This window comes from Musa acuminata, unplaced genomic scaffold, assembly GCF_036884655.1.
Source record: "Musa acuminata AAA Group cultivar baxijiao unplaced genomic scaffold, Cavendish_Baxijiao_AAA HiC_scaffold_1117, whole genome shotgun sequence".
Lineage (NCBI taxonomy): Eukaryota > Viridiplantae > Streptophyta > Magnoliopsida > Zingiberales > Musaceae > Musa > Musa acuminata.
The window spans coordinates 22,501-36,876 of record NW_027021330.1 but is presented as its reverse complement, the minus strand read 5'-3'; the positions used below and the strand labels follow the sequence as shown (position 1 = coordinate 36,876).

The 14,376-nt window shown below is 38.0% G+C and overlaps 2 protein-coding genes across 4 annotated transcripts; one reads left to right on the top strand and one right to left on the bottom strand.

The window, feature by feature from the left end:
- Positions 1 to 1,643: 1,643 nt before the first annotated feature.
- Positions 1,644 to 8,961, top strand: LOC135666641 (UDP-glucose 4-epimerase GEPI48-like). 2 transcript variants are annotated; one of them, XM_065178266.1, is made up of 9 exons: positions 1,644 to 2,116; positions 3,659 to 3,708; positions 3,782 to 3,917; positions 4,570 to 4,671; positions 4,752 to 4,979; positions 5,863 to 5,944; positions 8,114 to 8,196; positions 8,468 to 8,572; positions 8,676 to 8,961. In XM_065178266.1, the coding sequence occupies exons 1-9, from the start codon at positions 1,934 to 1,936 to the stop codon at positions 8,706 to 8,708; spliced, it is 1,002 nt and encodes a 333-aa protein (XP_065034338.1). In that variant the 5' UTR covers positions 1,644 to 1,933; the 3' UTR covers positions 8,709 to 8,961. The 2 variants fall into 2 exon arrangements, with proteins under 2 accessions (XP_065034338.1, XP_065034337.1); XM_065178265.1 differs by having other exon boundaries at positions 1,718 to 2,116; positions 8,468 to 8,559.
- Positions 8,962 to 10,277: 1,316 nt separating this feature from the next.
- LOC135666642 (phosphatidylinositol 4-kinase gamma 4-like) lies at positions 10,278 to 13,215 on the bottom strand. Of its 2 annotated transcripts, none has more exons than XM_065178267.1 (3): positions 13,142 to 13,215; positions 11,214 to 12,580; positions 10,278 to 10,686 (listed from the first exon to the last, which is right to left on the bottom strand). In XM_065178267.1, the coding sequence occupies exons 2-3, from the start codon at positions 12,570 to 12,572 to the stop codon at positions 10,309 to 10,311; spliced, it is 1,737 nt and encodes a 578-aa protein (XP_065034339.1). In that variant the 5' UTR covers positions 12,573 to 12,580; positions 13,142 to 13,215; the 3' UTR covers positions 10,278 to 10,308. The 2 variants fall into 2 exon arrangements, with proteins under 2 accessions (XP_065034339.1, XP_065034340.1); XM_065178268.1 differs by lacking the exon at positions 13,142 to 13,215 and adding an exon at positions 12,680 to 12,741.
- Between the last annotated feature and the right edge of the window lie 1,161 nt (positions 13,216 to 14,376).

The window sequence follows — 14,376 nt, the reverse complement described above, 5'->3', positions numbered from 1 at the left end:
ATGTTGCAAATGATCATAAAATATAGCAGATTAGAAAATGATGCTAATTCTACAAACTCAGGATTGTGTTAATAGCTAAAGATGGGCATTAGAACTCATCATCCGGGTCAGCTTTCATTAGTGCAAAAAAGGAGTGGAATCATGCGTCAGGATAGAGAGAAATCATAGGAGTGGAACATGTGGAAGTGGACTCTGAGTCCTCCCTCGATTCAGATTGGAGGCATTCATATTGGAAAAAAATTGTCAGCTTCTGAGCGTATCAGGGTGTGGATTCTGCAACTCCCAGTGGATTGCAGCTGACCACTTGGTTCATGAGAGATGAGATTAAAAAGATTAAAAAGACATGGAGCTTTTTCTCTGTGTCAGCCCCTCAACCATTCCACTCTGTAGATTATGTCATCCACAGAGCCCAGGAGGGGAAGTGAACTGCCAGTCTTCCTCAACACTGGTTGGTTGGAGTAGGCAGATGGAGCTGTGAAAGCAAGATGGAAATTAAGTTACTAACCTTGAATCTTTTGGAAAGGAACATGCTTCTGTTTCTAAACAAGTATATTTATTGATATGCTTGCCATGATGGAAGGATAAACACACACACACACACACACACACAAAAAAAAAAGGAAATTTATCATCCTATTTAGGAATGATAACATGTTATGTTGTACAGCAACATCAACGCCATAAACTCTCAACTATTTGAGGTTGATAATATATATTTTCTATTATCAGAGTATTTAATTTTTTTATTTATAATTTCTAACCACTAATGCCATATAGGTTGTATAAAAATTAATATCTTATCTGACATCATTCTTTAGTTCACTTTTTTTTTTCTTCTTCAAATTATCACAAACTTGATGTACAAAAATATTTTTCTGGTAGATATCATTTGACTTGGATAACTACTTTGTTCTTTTCGAATTATCACAGATCCAACTAAATGATACCTAATTTCGATTGAGATGTCTCTCTCAAACCCTAGAAAGTGTTCTTGAAACTATATTCAAGAGAAGTAAAAGCAAGAGAGAAAAAAGAATTTACTGTGATCCCTATTCCCACCTTGAACTAAATTGATTTCCTCACAGGCAACAGCTTAGCGGCAGACCTCACCGATGAAAATATCTACCTTGATGGGGAAGTCCCATGGTTATTGTCTTCTCGGCTGATACGGACGGCTCCGTTCGTGGTTGCCGCGTTGCTCGCTTTCCGAATCCCACGCGCTTCCTTCGCTCTTCTCATCTCTCATCCGCCCTGCGTCTCTCCCGACTGACGCGCATCCTTCGCTTACGTCTTCCTCACGCCGTGCCGTCAAACCACCGGCCGCCTCTCCTCTTCCAAGCGTCCGAGAGTCCTACATCTTCGCAAGGCCGAGAATAGAAGCGAAAGCCTAACCTAGTTGAGCCCCCTGCCTTGTGATTCGACGATTCTGTGGAGCTCACCTGATCCTTCCAATCCAACGGCAGGTAGTCCTGCCCACTCTAGTGTTTGTATATATATATATATACATACACTTTTAGTTCTCTCTGAGTCTCGTAATATCTTTTCGTTTCTCAAGCGTACCTGCCCGTTTATTCGATCTTTCGTGGGGACCATCCTCTGGAGACACCATTGATGCGCAGGTAACGTAACGAGTGGCGGTAGAATCGAGTAAGACAAACACTAAAACACTTAATTCTTCCACTTAACAGTCCAATAGCCAATTCCATTTCGTCTCATGTTGGCGGCTAAAACCGAACCAAACCGCGAGCGTATATAAACACATGTAAACCCACACCATCGCCCCCTCGATCGATTCAATTGTCTGCTCCCGATTCCCTCGACTTCGCTCTCCCAGCCTTCAGGTTTCTCGCCCACGCCTCCTCCTCCCTTCTCTCCCTTCCCAAAACCCCACCCTTTGCCTCGTCCTCCGCCGCCTCGATCGCTCGCTCCGGTCATGGGGAGGTGCGTCCTGGTCACTGGCGGCGCCGGTTACGTCGGGAGCCACACCGTGTTGCAACTCCTTTTGGAAGGGTTCACCGCCGTCGTCGTCGACAACCTCGATAACTCCTCCGAGTTCGCTGTCCAGCGCGTCGCCCAACTCGCTGGCGAGTTCGGCAAAAACCTCACATTTCACCGGGTAATTTATATTGTTCTGTGGTTCAAAGAGTCGAGATTGAATTTTGGGTCTCGAATTCTTTTTCATGGATCTGATTGATTCCTTGGATTCTGCGACTTATGAGTGATCTTTTGTCGAAAAGGTGCGAGTTTTCATCGTGGCGATTTCGTTTTCATCTTCGTTTCCTCCTAAAGGCATCGGACAAAATCGAAATTTTTTAGTCAAAGAGTGTGCATTTGGCTTGAGTTTTATTTCGGTTTTGAAGGCATCATGAAACCATAGCTTACCGTATTCGTAGATTTAGTGATTTTTCGCTTCAACAATTTGGAACTTTTGGTCGGTGGCTGTAGATTCTGATATGTGGATTTGTATAATTAGGGTTCTGGGGCCGCTTGCTCTTGTTGCCGTCCTTTCCCCAACTAAGACAATTGCATCATATAGCATATGGTTCAAGTCACATAAGCCATCATTTGATGCCAAATATATCAAATAGGAAACGTGATGTTACAAATTGACGCATGGATTCAAGGAACACTAAATCATCTACGTAACTCTTTTTAAGAAAACCTTGGGAACGAGAAATGAACTCATAACAGTGTGAATTAGAGTCCAATTTTTTTTCTTTTCAACGAAGCAAAAAGGAATTAGATTTTTTTTTTGGTCTTGATTTAGTCGGAGTTTTATCATTTAAATCAGAAGAACTAGTTCATTAGAAAAACGCATACATTTTGAGAAACCCCTTACTGAATTAAGTAAATTCTCCGTCATGAGAGCAAAATATAGGGAAATCTGAGTAGTTTTACGTTTTTCATCATCACCCTTCTTATTGTGCTGTCATTATCTGCAGCATACCAAAGTTTGTTTGTTGTTTCTTTCTTTTGTTTGAGGTGATTTTTTTTCTTTTTTGTTTCAGTGAAAGAATTATAATGCATTGGTAAACTTGCGATTGCATAGATTTCCAGTTCGTGCAGAAGTTGTCCTGGTGCTATCTTCTTTTAAGTGGAAGATGAGATGTCTTTGCCACCATATTCACTGATTATTATTTTCAGTTGTTGACAAAAGGAATCTCAATTTAGATTTTAGTTATTCACAAAAATGTCTCACTATAACGTGAAATAGGTGTACCCTTTTGGATTTTGTTGCTGAGTTTTTCAAATTGACCCTATATGTACTTCCATTTTTATTCTTAGAATGACCTTAAGGTGTGACCGGAATATGCTTCGTTAGGATCAGATAAATCTCTATGATCTTTGCACAACTTCTAAAGATGCTGATGAAATAGTCAGATGCCATTGTATTTGTTCTTCAACTGTTATTTTCATTGCTTCTGGAATTTGTTTTCTTAAATAAACTCCTGGCCCCTAATAGTGTTCCATGAAAATGAATTATATCATATGTTTTCATCAAAATTTCTGGTTTTGACTTGTAATAGCATTTCCGCGAAGGTGCTTATATATATAAAACCCTGTTGTTATCCTGGTTTTGATTGTACTTCATAGTGAATGCCGAAATGGTAGATCTTTTTTTCCTTGTGGTTGCTACATTATGCTGACGCTTCTGCAGATTGATATTCGGGATATAGAAGCATTGGAGAAAGTATTTTCTACAACAAAGTAAGTTTTTTCCTTACCTCTTTATTGCTCTTATTAGTTGAACAAAAGGGGTTTAAGCTGTTTTTGTCAGCAGGTTTGATGCTGTTATACATTTTGCTGGTCTGAAGGCAGTGGGTGAAAGTGTTCAGAAACCCTTGCTTTATTACAAAAATAATATCATTGGTACAATTGCTCTTTTGGAAGTAATGGCTGCATATGGATGCAAAAAGGTATTTTCTTGATAGACTTCATTTATTAGCCAAGATTTTGCATTTTAGAAGATTGAGGATAATAAAAATAACATTCTTTGTAAACTTGTAACTTTTCAGCATCTATGGCTTTGAAAATCATATATGCTCCTCTCCTCTCTACCCGAATAACTTCTTAAGGTTTGTGAACGGACCTTTTATAGGGCCCTATTGGCATCTGAGGAAGGCCACTTTGATTTGAGTACAATAATAGGTCCTCCTGAAACCCTTCTCCTATGGGCTGCTACATAAAGCTGGCCTTTGGGGACATTACAATGGGCCACATATTAAGGTTATGAAAGAGACACATAAGATGAGAAAGTTTATAGGACATGTTGGACAAAAGATAGTATTCCCAGTAGCATATCTCTTCAGATTTGTTCTTCTGAGTCCTACAATAACGTTTAATGTAATAAACTGCATTAGGATGTTCTTTTTTATATATTATTGAATACGTAATATTTTTTGAACCTTTTCGTATGAAGTTGATTTTTTATGTAAATTATTAAATGCATTTGAAAATGGAACTTTAGCTTAACATAATTGACCCAAAATGGCTTTTGGGTCATTATTTCTGTGTATATGTATATCAGTGTTGAATGCCTTTGGGTGATTGATGTGTCAAATCTTGCAGCTGGTATTCTCATCATCAGCTACTGTTTATGGATGGCCTAAGGATTTACCCTGTACAGAGGAATCCCCTTTGTGTGCAATGAACCCATATGGTCGAACTAAGGTTTCTTCTTTTTTCTTTGACTCCTCTTTTTCCATGTACCTATTGATGTGATCTGACAATTTTTGTATCAACAATTGCAGCTTATGATTGAAGAAATATGTCATGATATCCATCGTGCAGATAGTGACTGGAAGATAATGCTATTAAGATATTTCAATCCTGTCGGAGCTCATTCCAGTGGACATATTGGTGAAGATCCTCGTGGAATTCCCAATAATCTCATGCCACTAATCCAGCAAGTTTCTGTTGGGAGGAGACCTACACTAGCAGTATTTGGGAATGACTATTCAACGAAGGATGGTACAGGGGTATCCTTTTTTTCCTTAACTATTTATTATATGCTTTTATTTTGGGTTTTTAGTGGAAAATTGGTTAAGGACATGTAATTCATCTTTTTGTGATTTGATCCTCTTGGCACCAGCTTGGTGAATTGGTCAAGGACATGTTATATTGAAGCAAGTAACAGAACTAATTAACAGAACTTGGCCATGTTTCTTCTACTGATTCTGTTGTTAATCTGCACAATATTCAATTTTATAAATTTGTTTGTGCCTATTGTGGGCATAATATGCCTATTACGTCTATGAAATGCCAGTTTGGAAACTGAAGACTTACATATAGTTCAGATTTTGATAAGTTTTGTTTGTCTTTTCCTTCTAAATATTTATTTGCATAAACTGCCAGTTATTAGATAAATAAATTTTAGTATAATCCAACGGCTACTTTTGTTACCAACAATCATTTCTATATATAATACATATGATCAAGCCAAGTGGATGGTCGATGTGAGGAGACATGGAATAGGCAAGACGATTGGTGAATTTGCCCTGACAATATTATTTATTGTTGCTTCTTTGAATAGATTGCACAATATACTTGATTTCATTCTCATTCTTGTATTGTGGTTTCTTTTAGCCTTTTTCTTAGAATTTCATAATAAGCTTTCAGATAGCAATGATCACATTAAATCTCTTCCTTATCATTTCATGTGCTGAATAATAAGCTTTGCATTTTATTCCCATACTGTTCTTGCTGCTTTTGTTGCACATGACACAGCTAAGTACCTGAAGTGTACATTATTAGTTTATCTAATGTATAAACTGGTTTTCTTAGAGTTCAAAAACCAAAGTCTTCTACCATTTAAGTTTTATCACGATTTCTCGTTTCATAGACATCTTAACATGACTGCAGGTAAGGGATTACATCCACGTTGTTGATTTAGCAGATGGACATATTGCAGCTCTGCATAAGTTCTTTGAGGACCCCAACATAGGTGTGTATTCAATGCTATTAAAGTTTGTAGTACATCTTGATATATTTGGTAGACAACATAGTTTTATATTACAGCCATGTGGGTTAAGTTAATTTACTTCTTGGAGTTTAGACTATTGTACATAGTTGTCATATGCATGGTATGCAGTACCGAATGGTACCGCCTGGTATGGGTGGTACGTACCGATCTGACGGCATATCAGTATGTGGACCGCTCGGTACCGGACGAAACGTGCTACAGTGCTACAGTATTATCTACCAATGAACATATTGTTATTGTCTATGAAGCACAGACATGCTGATTTGGTGGGCGTATCCATGTTGGACATGGATTCGTCGCCAACACGGCTGAACACGTGTCCGATACGTGTCTTCTTTTGTTTATTTATTTGTTTTCCGGACACGCATATCCATGTTGGAGTGACTCTCCTGCACCCTTCCTCACCACTCCCGCATCCTTCTTCTCGTGATGCGCACGTGGGCTGACGGTATTGAGGCAGCAGCTTTATGCGGGGCCCATGTCGTGGCCTTCGAGTCTACAAAGCAACTAGTGCGGAGGGGTCACATATCTTTATTCGTAACTAGAGAGACTTTGATCGGTTCAACAAACAAGGGCCCACGCGGGATCTAGTTGATGGTTGTAGCAAATGGTGGGTTTTGGCAGCTTGCATAGGACAGCATGGTGCTACCGTTCTTTTGTTAACACGTATTCTCTCTTCTTCCTGTGTCACATTGTAAAGTGTAAAGTGTGAGAATTCATGATTTGCTACATTGGTCACATAACTATATTGATAATTATATCGATGTATAGTAGTGTTTCATGTATAGCAGTCCTATAATGACACATGCCTATATTGATAATTAGATTGATAGTAAATTTGTTACTAACTCTTAGCCTGAACTTGTGTTGTTAATTGACCATGTAACAAGTCAAGAATAAAGTAAATTATGTGGATATATGTTAGAAATTTAGAAAGAAATATCAAGGGTACTATGTAGAATTAAACTACTTATATTATAAGCTATAATTTGGTGCCAAGCTCATGTGGATTTTTTTTTTTTTTGAATCATTGTTTGGTAGATTAACTACAAAGACTTGTATGAAGTGTAATTTTATATACTGTAAAAATTACTTACATTTAATATATAGTTTTATATACTGTAAAAATAAAATCATGTAGGTTCTATTTTGAATCTATGTTGTTTTCTGATAAATTTAATTGTATTACAGCTGTACTATCTAAGTACATTTAAAATTATATGATGATAGTTATTTGTTCACATTGCTAAGTCTATAAAATTAAAGTATAAATACTATGAAACGTATTAATCAAATATTATATATATCAAAAAATACATGTGTCTCGCCACATCTGTGTCCTAATTTTAAAAAAAATGATGTGTTGCCGTGTCTGTGTCTGTGTTTGTGCTTCTTAGGTTATTGTTGCCAAGTACCAATTGTATCAATCTATATGTACTACTACAGGATTGTTATTAGTACCCAGATCATCCTGTGGGGTTTGTTAAAGATCACCTCTATGTCACCTGGGTTCAATGGAAGATAGGCACTCAAAGTCATTTGGTTTTACAGCTTTATATTCAGGTTGCCCGATAATAGGTTTCATAATTATTATAGTCATCTTCTGAACCTTGTGTGGTGTATTGCAGTCAGCTATTGGTCATAGCTATGCTTCAACTTGGTTCAATGAAAGTTTAACATTCTTAGAAGTGTATTTATTAGCCTGACACTAATTATAGCTACTTATAAGCCAAAATAGGTTGGAAGTCATATATGGTTTAGGTTCGTCTATTGTTGTCAGCATTAAGATCTCTATAATGAGGCTCTCTTATTATACCCTTCTTGTTTGGGCATTTAGTGATATTTCTTTCTCTAATAGATTATGTGATTTCATGATATAGAACTTCTACAATTCTTTAGCATGCTTTATTAGGTTGGAAGAAATTTTAGTATTACAGGCTAGAGATAGCTTCTTCAAGCAAAAGCAGCAGACTTGTGTTTTGCAATTTATTTTCCATACTTCATTATTGATGCCTAACCATCAGTGTTTATCTGGTTGATCCCACCATTTTCTTACAGGTTTAATTCATTTACTCTGATTGCTAGCGAGGATCTTGCATGTTTGAACTGACAATGTTGTGTAAGCTGCAGGCTGTGAAGTTTATAATCTAGGAACTGGCAATGGAACATCAGTGTTGGAAATGGTGGCAGCATTTGAGAAGGCTTCAGGCAAGGTACTACAATTTCGACATCATGATTTCTTAAGATGACTACAAACCAGCTATTTACTTGACCAATCATGTTGAACATGGGATGCATAACTTGATATCAAGATTAATATCATGAGATGACTTGATATCAATTAGCATTCTAAACTTCATGGTATAAGTAAAATGCACTGTTTTACCAACAAATATTTGCTTGGAAACCAGTTAAGCCACATGGTATCTGCTGTGCATTCTTTTGTTTTTCTACTATAGTTTTGACTCGTATAATTCTTTTCAGAAAATTCCTCTGGTCATGGCTGGAAGGCGACCTGGTGATGCTGAAATTCTTTATGCATGCACTGCCAAAGCAGAGAAGGAACTAAATTGGAAGTATGTATTTTCGGTAATACTTGCATGCTCATTTTTTTTTCTTAATAAAAATCTATATAGTTCCAGTTAGCTGCACTTAGTTTCTTATCTGAATTTTGGAATGATGGCTACTGCAGAGCAAAGTACAGCATCGAAGAAATGTGCCGTGATCAGTGGAACTGGGCTAGCAAGAACCCCTGGGGATACGGTCTACCTGATCCTGCTAACTGAGGAATCTCTTAACATAATTTCTTCAATGAATTTAGAGAGAGATCACTAATTGTGAACATAATGGCATGTAAATGTGGAATAGGTCCAGCTGATATATTTGTCATATAATGTGGCATGAATAAAAAATGCTTCTGTTCTGATATAATGGGAGCATTATAGTTAAAAGGCATCTTTGCTTTCTTTTTTTCTAAATATCTATTCTTTGTCTCTTTTTTGGCATCTTAAACTTATGGCTCCCTCCTCGCTTTTCTATTCTGCTAGGTGGGGCTTCGGAGGCTGATTCGGCCTATGACTGGGAACAAATGATAATATAAATGATATATACACGAGAAATTCAAAAACCAGTAGTTGAAACTTTCACTCTGGTTTGGTGCTGCCTCAGATTCCAAACTTTTTGCTTATTGCTGTTTCTTTTTAGTCTCTTACTGGTTGGTAATCTGAAAGCTTGCAGTGTCTCCTGAATGTCTCGAGGCAATATATTGATGCAGAAGTTTTCTGTAATAGAAGATGCTGTATATGTGTGTGTTGACACATTGCTTTTATTTATGGATGCGTGTGATAACATAAATAAGACACCCCATTTTCTTATGTGTGTGTGTGTGTTGACACATGCTTTTATTTATGGATGCATGTGATAACATGAATCATGATATGTAATGTCATGAATCATGATAATATTATATATGGGTAAGATTATGTACATTGATTCTCTCTAAACCACCTTATAGTGTGTGCTTAGCTACTATTCTTCTAATGTGATGCAAGAAATACCTGGAAAATTCATCCTATTTGAATTTGGCTAACTACATATATTTTGTTGAATTTCCTATCAAACCCAGCTTAAATACCTTTATATATATTTGTATATCTCAATTTTGATCGATTGACGTTTTAATTTCGCTTAAATAAGTGCAACAGGTGCAGATCCTGTAAAACTCAATCCACTATTATTTAGGAACCAAAAAACAAAATAAAAATCATGGTAGGTAGGTATAACTTGTAATGCCTGCTTTTGAATCTATCTTTCCAGCCTATTATTTCTCTCCGACTGTGTAATGATGAACCAAAAATTTGCATGTTATTCTGCTGATCATCATAAATGTAGTCTACTATCATATAACTGAAAGACAATCGCACAGCTCAATGGCATTATCAGCACATCAGATCCATTAAAACATCAACATTTATGAAGAGGCTATACATCATGCTCTGAAATTGAGATGTGACATGGATCTATAAAGGTCTTTTGAGTCTGTGTTCCATTCTCCCAACAACATACCTTGAGACATGAACAACAGAGAGAGATGTTATTCGAAGTCTGGAGAACCTCTCACCTCTTGCGGATTATGCTCAAGCATGACCACATCAAAGAGAGAATAAGAAGAGGGGGGGCCTTACATCTAACCAAGTCTTTCACACACTTGCAAACTCCCATCCACCTATCAACGACGGTAACCCATTCACACACACCCGCAGTTATATATATATAGACACACACACACACGTACTTACACACACGTAGGATAGATTCTGACCAGCCTATATGGTCAGTCGATCAAGATAGCGATCCATGATCTCCGAAATTGACTCCAAGAATGCAGTCTCGCTGGTTCCTGGAATAACAGCATCCTTTGCTTCATGGATTATCTCTTCGATCCTGGATTCCTTCTTGATGGTTTCTCTACATAAAATGCTTCCGATATCAAATGGAGTCAGCCCTCTTTTGGCACCCTTCCTCAAAAGCATGGTGGAAATGCGAAGAGTGCGAGAGCACTCGAGTGACATTTCCCAGCCGTAGAACTTTAGCAGAGCAATGTCCTGCTCAGCGTCCAGTGAATTTATGTACTCCAAAGTTTCAGAACCGAAAGGTCGGCGAGACTGAGGCCAGTAGAGCCACTCAAATGTGCAATCCTCAAACTGTATCAGAGGCATTGAAGAATGATAACTCATAGATAATCATCTAGATGCTAAGAGTAGACTTGATAAAAAAAAAAAAAATGTGCAAGAAAAACCATAAAGAGATGATCCATATTCATCAGGGTATTTATTAAAGGACATATACAACAATATTTCAAGGGTGATGATCTATCCTCCTAATAAAATGTCAAAAGTCATTGAGAAGGAATAATGAAGAACAAAACAAGCAAAGCATTGTCTCTGTGGTTCACATCAAAAAAATAATAAAAGTGTTGGCATAAAGAACAGTGTCATGCAATGTCCCCAAGATTCCAGAAAACTTGTTCCATCTAAATGACACATGGTCTACATTATCCCTTAGGAAGTTGAAAATGATTTAGAGGATGGCATGATCAATAAACCAATAAATATATAATCTTTGTTAAATGCAAAAAAAAAAAAAAAAAACATCATGCTAGAAATCTGGGAAAAATAATTCTGCGATGAAAGAAATAGGACTGAGGAGACAAACAAATATACCAACTTACATTCTCAGGAAGGCAGTACCCGTGATCGATTGGAACCAACACTATACGTCCTTCTCCTCCCTCTTTGCGGACTAAGATATTTCCAGCATGCCGATCTGCATTTGCCAATCGGATGTCTAACACACAGATCTTGTGAACCTCCTGCACCGGAAACACCCGCGGCCCCATCTCCTCACAACTTCCAAAGTTCTTGACAAACATTTGCAGTGATCCAACCTTAAAATTCATGGCTGCCTGTTCACATCCAGCAGGATGTTTAAAACCTCCGTGCATGCATTGAACAAGAACGGTTGGAGGAACACCGGCAAAGCCGAAATCAACATGGGAGAATGATCGGTGGCCACTGATAGGATGATCAAGAATGTAAGCTGCTACTTCCCTAATGGCACCTTCTCCTACCCGCGTCCCTCGTTTTAACCCTTCACCATTAGTTGAGAGTGGAAGCCCACGAGGGTTGTTCTTAGCCAGTGGTTCCTCGTCGCTTGGCTTAAACACAGAAACAAATTCATTGCCCGAGATGTCTTGCATAAAATAGGCTCCCCCTGTACCTTCTGTAGACATGATCGGTGGGTTTCCCTTCTCCAATCCAGAAAGAGCAGCACGCAGCAGATTCTTTATCACTAGAGGCAATTCAACCTTTGGATTGACAATAACTGGCTCAATCGACGCACCCCTACATGGAGTGTTTCTCGTAAATGCCTGAGAGCAATCAACGCATCCCTTATCAACTGTTACCGGTGCTTCAACAGACGGCTCAGAGTCCTCCATAGGCTTCGTCCTGACTTGTGCCGACCTGCGCACGAACAAGTGCAGGAATGCATTGTTATTTGTGCAAATATCGTGTATCTCTCTCCGGTCTTCAACCTTCTCCGCCGCCTCCCCCTCGAAGAGAAAATTTTGGTCTTGAAGATGGACGAAACTAGGATTCCTCTTTGCAACCTGCTTCTTAACATAATGCACAGTTCGCCCCTGCTCGACGCGGAACTTTAATTTCTTTCCGGATGCAGTCTTCACGGTAATGACACGAAGATCAGATGTTTTGATAATAAGATGGAGGACTTTCCCATCGGACACACCATAATCACGTATGAGACAATCATTCCGGGCCATCTCCCGGCCATCAAATACCAGCTTCTGCTTCTTCACAGCGAATCCCTTGCAGCTCTGGATCTTAAGTTTCACCGAGGCGATGGAGTCGGACTCCAGGACCCTCATGGGGATAACAGGGGCACCTGCAACTGCAAGGTATATCGTTATCAACTCTGGTGAACAAGGTGGACCTCCGGCTCCATTGGAATAGCATGTTGACAATGCAAGATCTTCCCGGATTGGCCCAAGAGTGGCCCCGGCGGCTGACATCCCCTTCTCTGCAAGAAAAACCAAAAGAACCGTCACCTTGTATTTAGCTGCACGAACTACAAAGAAACCAAAAAAGGGAGAAAAATCGAGGGCTTGTCAAACCCTACAAGTTATTTTCCTCTTCATTTTGATCCACCCGAAAAGAACGAGGAACGAAATAACCAATCCAAATCAAACCCTACAAATCCTTGTAGTTGTTAAAAGAGGAAAGGGAGAAAAACAAATCTAACCTCAGAGAAGCAAAAAGAGGAATTACAAGAAAGATGTAAACTTCCCGGAGGGACCTGATTTCACAAGAAGCAGGAACAAATCCAGGAACCGCCTTTCTAACAAATAAGGTACCACATTGATCGCGTAAACGTTGGCGAAGTGATCAGACAGAGATCACAAGAACAGATGCAGATCGTGAACCATAAAGGAACCGTCTTTCCACGGATAAATTGGGATCGACCATCAAAAATTAAATTAATGTGATCATATTGGGATCAAAAGAAACAAATCATGAAGCCTTTTTGGAGAAAACCCTGAAACAAAAGGATTCCAGGGGGGAGCATGGGAGGGATTCTTACCGAAAGGGAAGAACCGGGGGCCAATGGAGCACTGAGGCCACCTTAAATCAGGGGAAAAATATAGCTAATGAAGCGGACGATTGGGAAGGGGTTACTTCAAATTTAGAGCATCGGTTGGTCTTCTCTCTCTCTCTCTCTCTTCCGGGCTTGTCTGCGAGTCTTCCGCTTCGCTCCTGCTCCAACACCCTCCCCCCGGGCGGCGGTCACGGTTAAAGAAGTGGGAAACGAAAACCGCGAGAGAGAAGGGAGGGAAATCCTACCGGAATCGGACCGGTTATCGTTACAGACGGTTGGCTCCGGGTCCCAGGAGGACTTCTCGTCACGGAAGATACTTAACGGAGCCTCAGCGTAGCCGTTAAGGACGGCAGAGGAATAAATTTGAAAATTACTTAGTTTGAAGATATATATAATTTTACCTTGATAATTTCTAACAAAATTACCTATTTATATCCCTAAAAATTAGTCATATTCTTGATGTATATGTGTGTGTGTGTTTTCTTTTAAGTTAAATATAAGTAAAAAAAGTCTAATTTTTATTAAGATCTTTTAAAAATTATCATATACTAAAAATATTTAAAAATTATATATATATATATACATATATATATATGTATATATATACATATATACATATATATATATATATGTATATATATATATACATATATATATATGTATATATATATATATACATATATATATACATATATATATATGTATATATATATATATATATACATATATATATATGTATATATATATATATATGTATATATATATATATATATATATATATATATATATATATATATATATATATATATATATATATACACACACCTTTGGTTCGGACATGATACAATCACACCCACTAGGTTAAGAGTTAGATGGGACCTAGTCCAATGATATTGATAACTTGACATTAATAAGGATATCAATTTAGTACCAAGAGATTGACTATGTAACATTGGTAGGGAAGCTCACTAGATAAAGTCATTATTTCATATTCATAGCCCTAATGATTCGACAAGTGATCTTATGACCTATCAACGGTAGAATGAAATGAATAATCATTCCTAAAATTTATCATAGTTTCAACCCAACGATCACTCGTCATACTTTAAAAGGCTCCTTGCATATATTCTTAATAGACTTCTGGCTAAATACATCTGTTAACTTTGGTATTTGATTGAATCCTATGAACTAATACTAACATATATATTAGAGAGTATTTA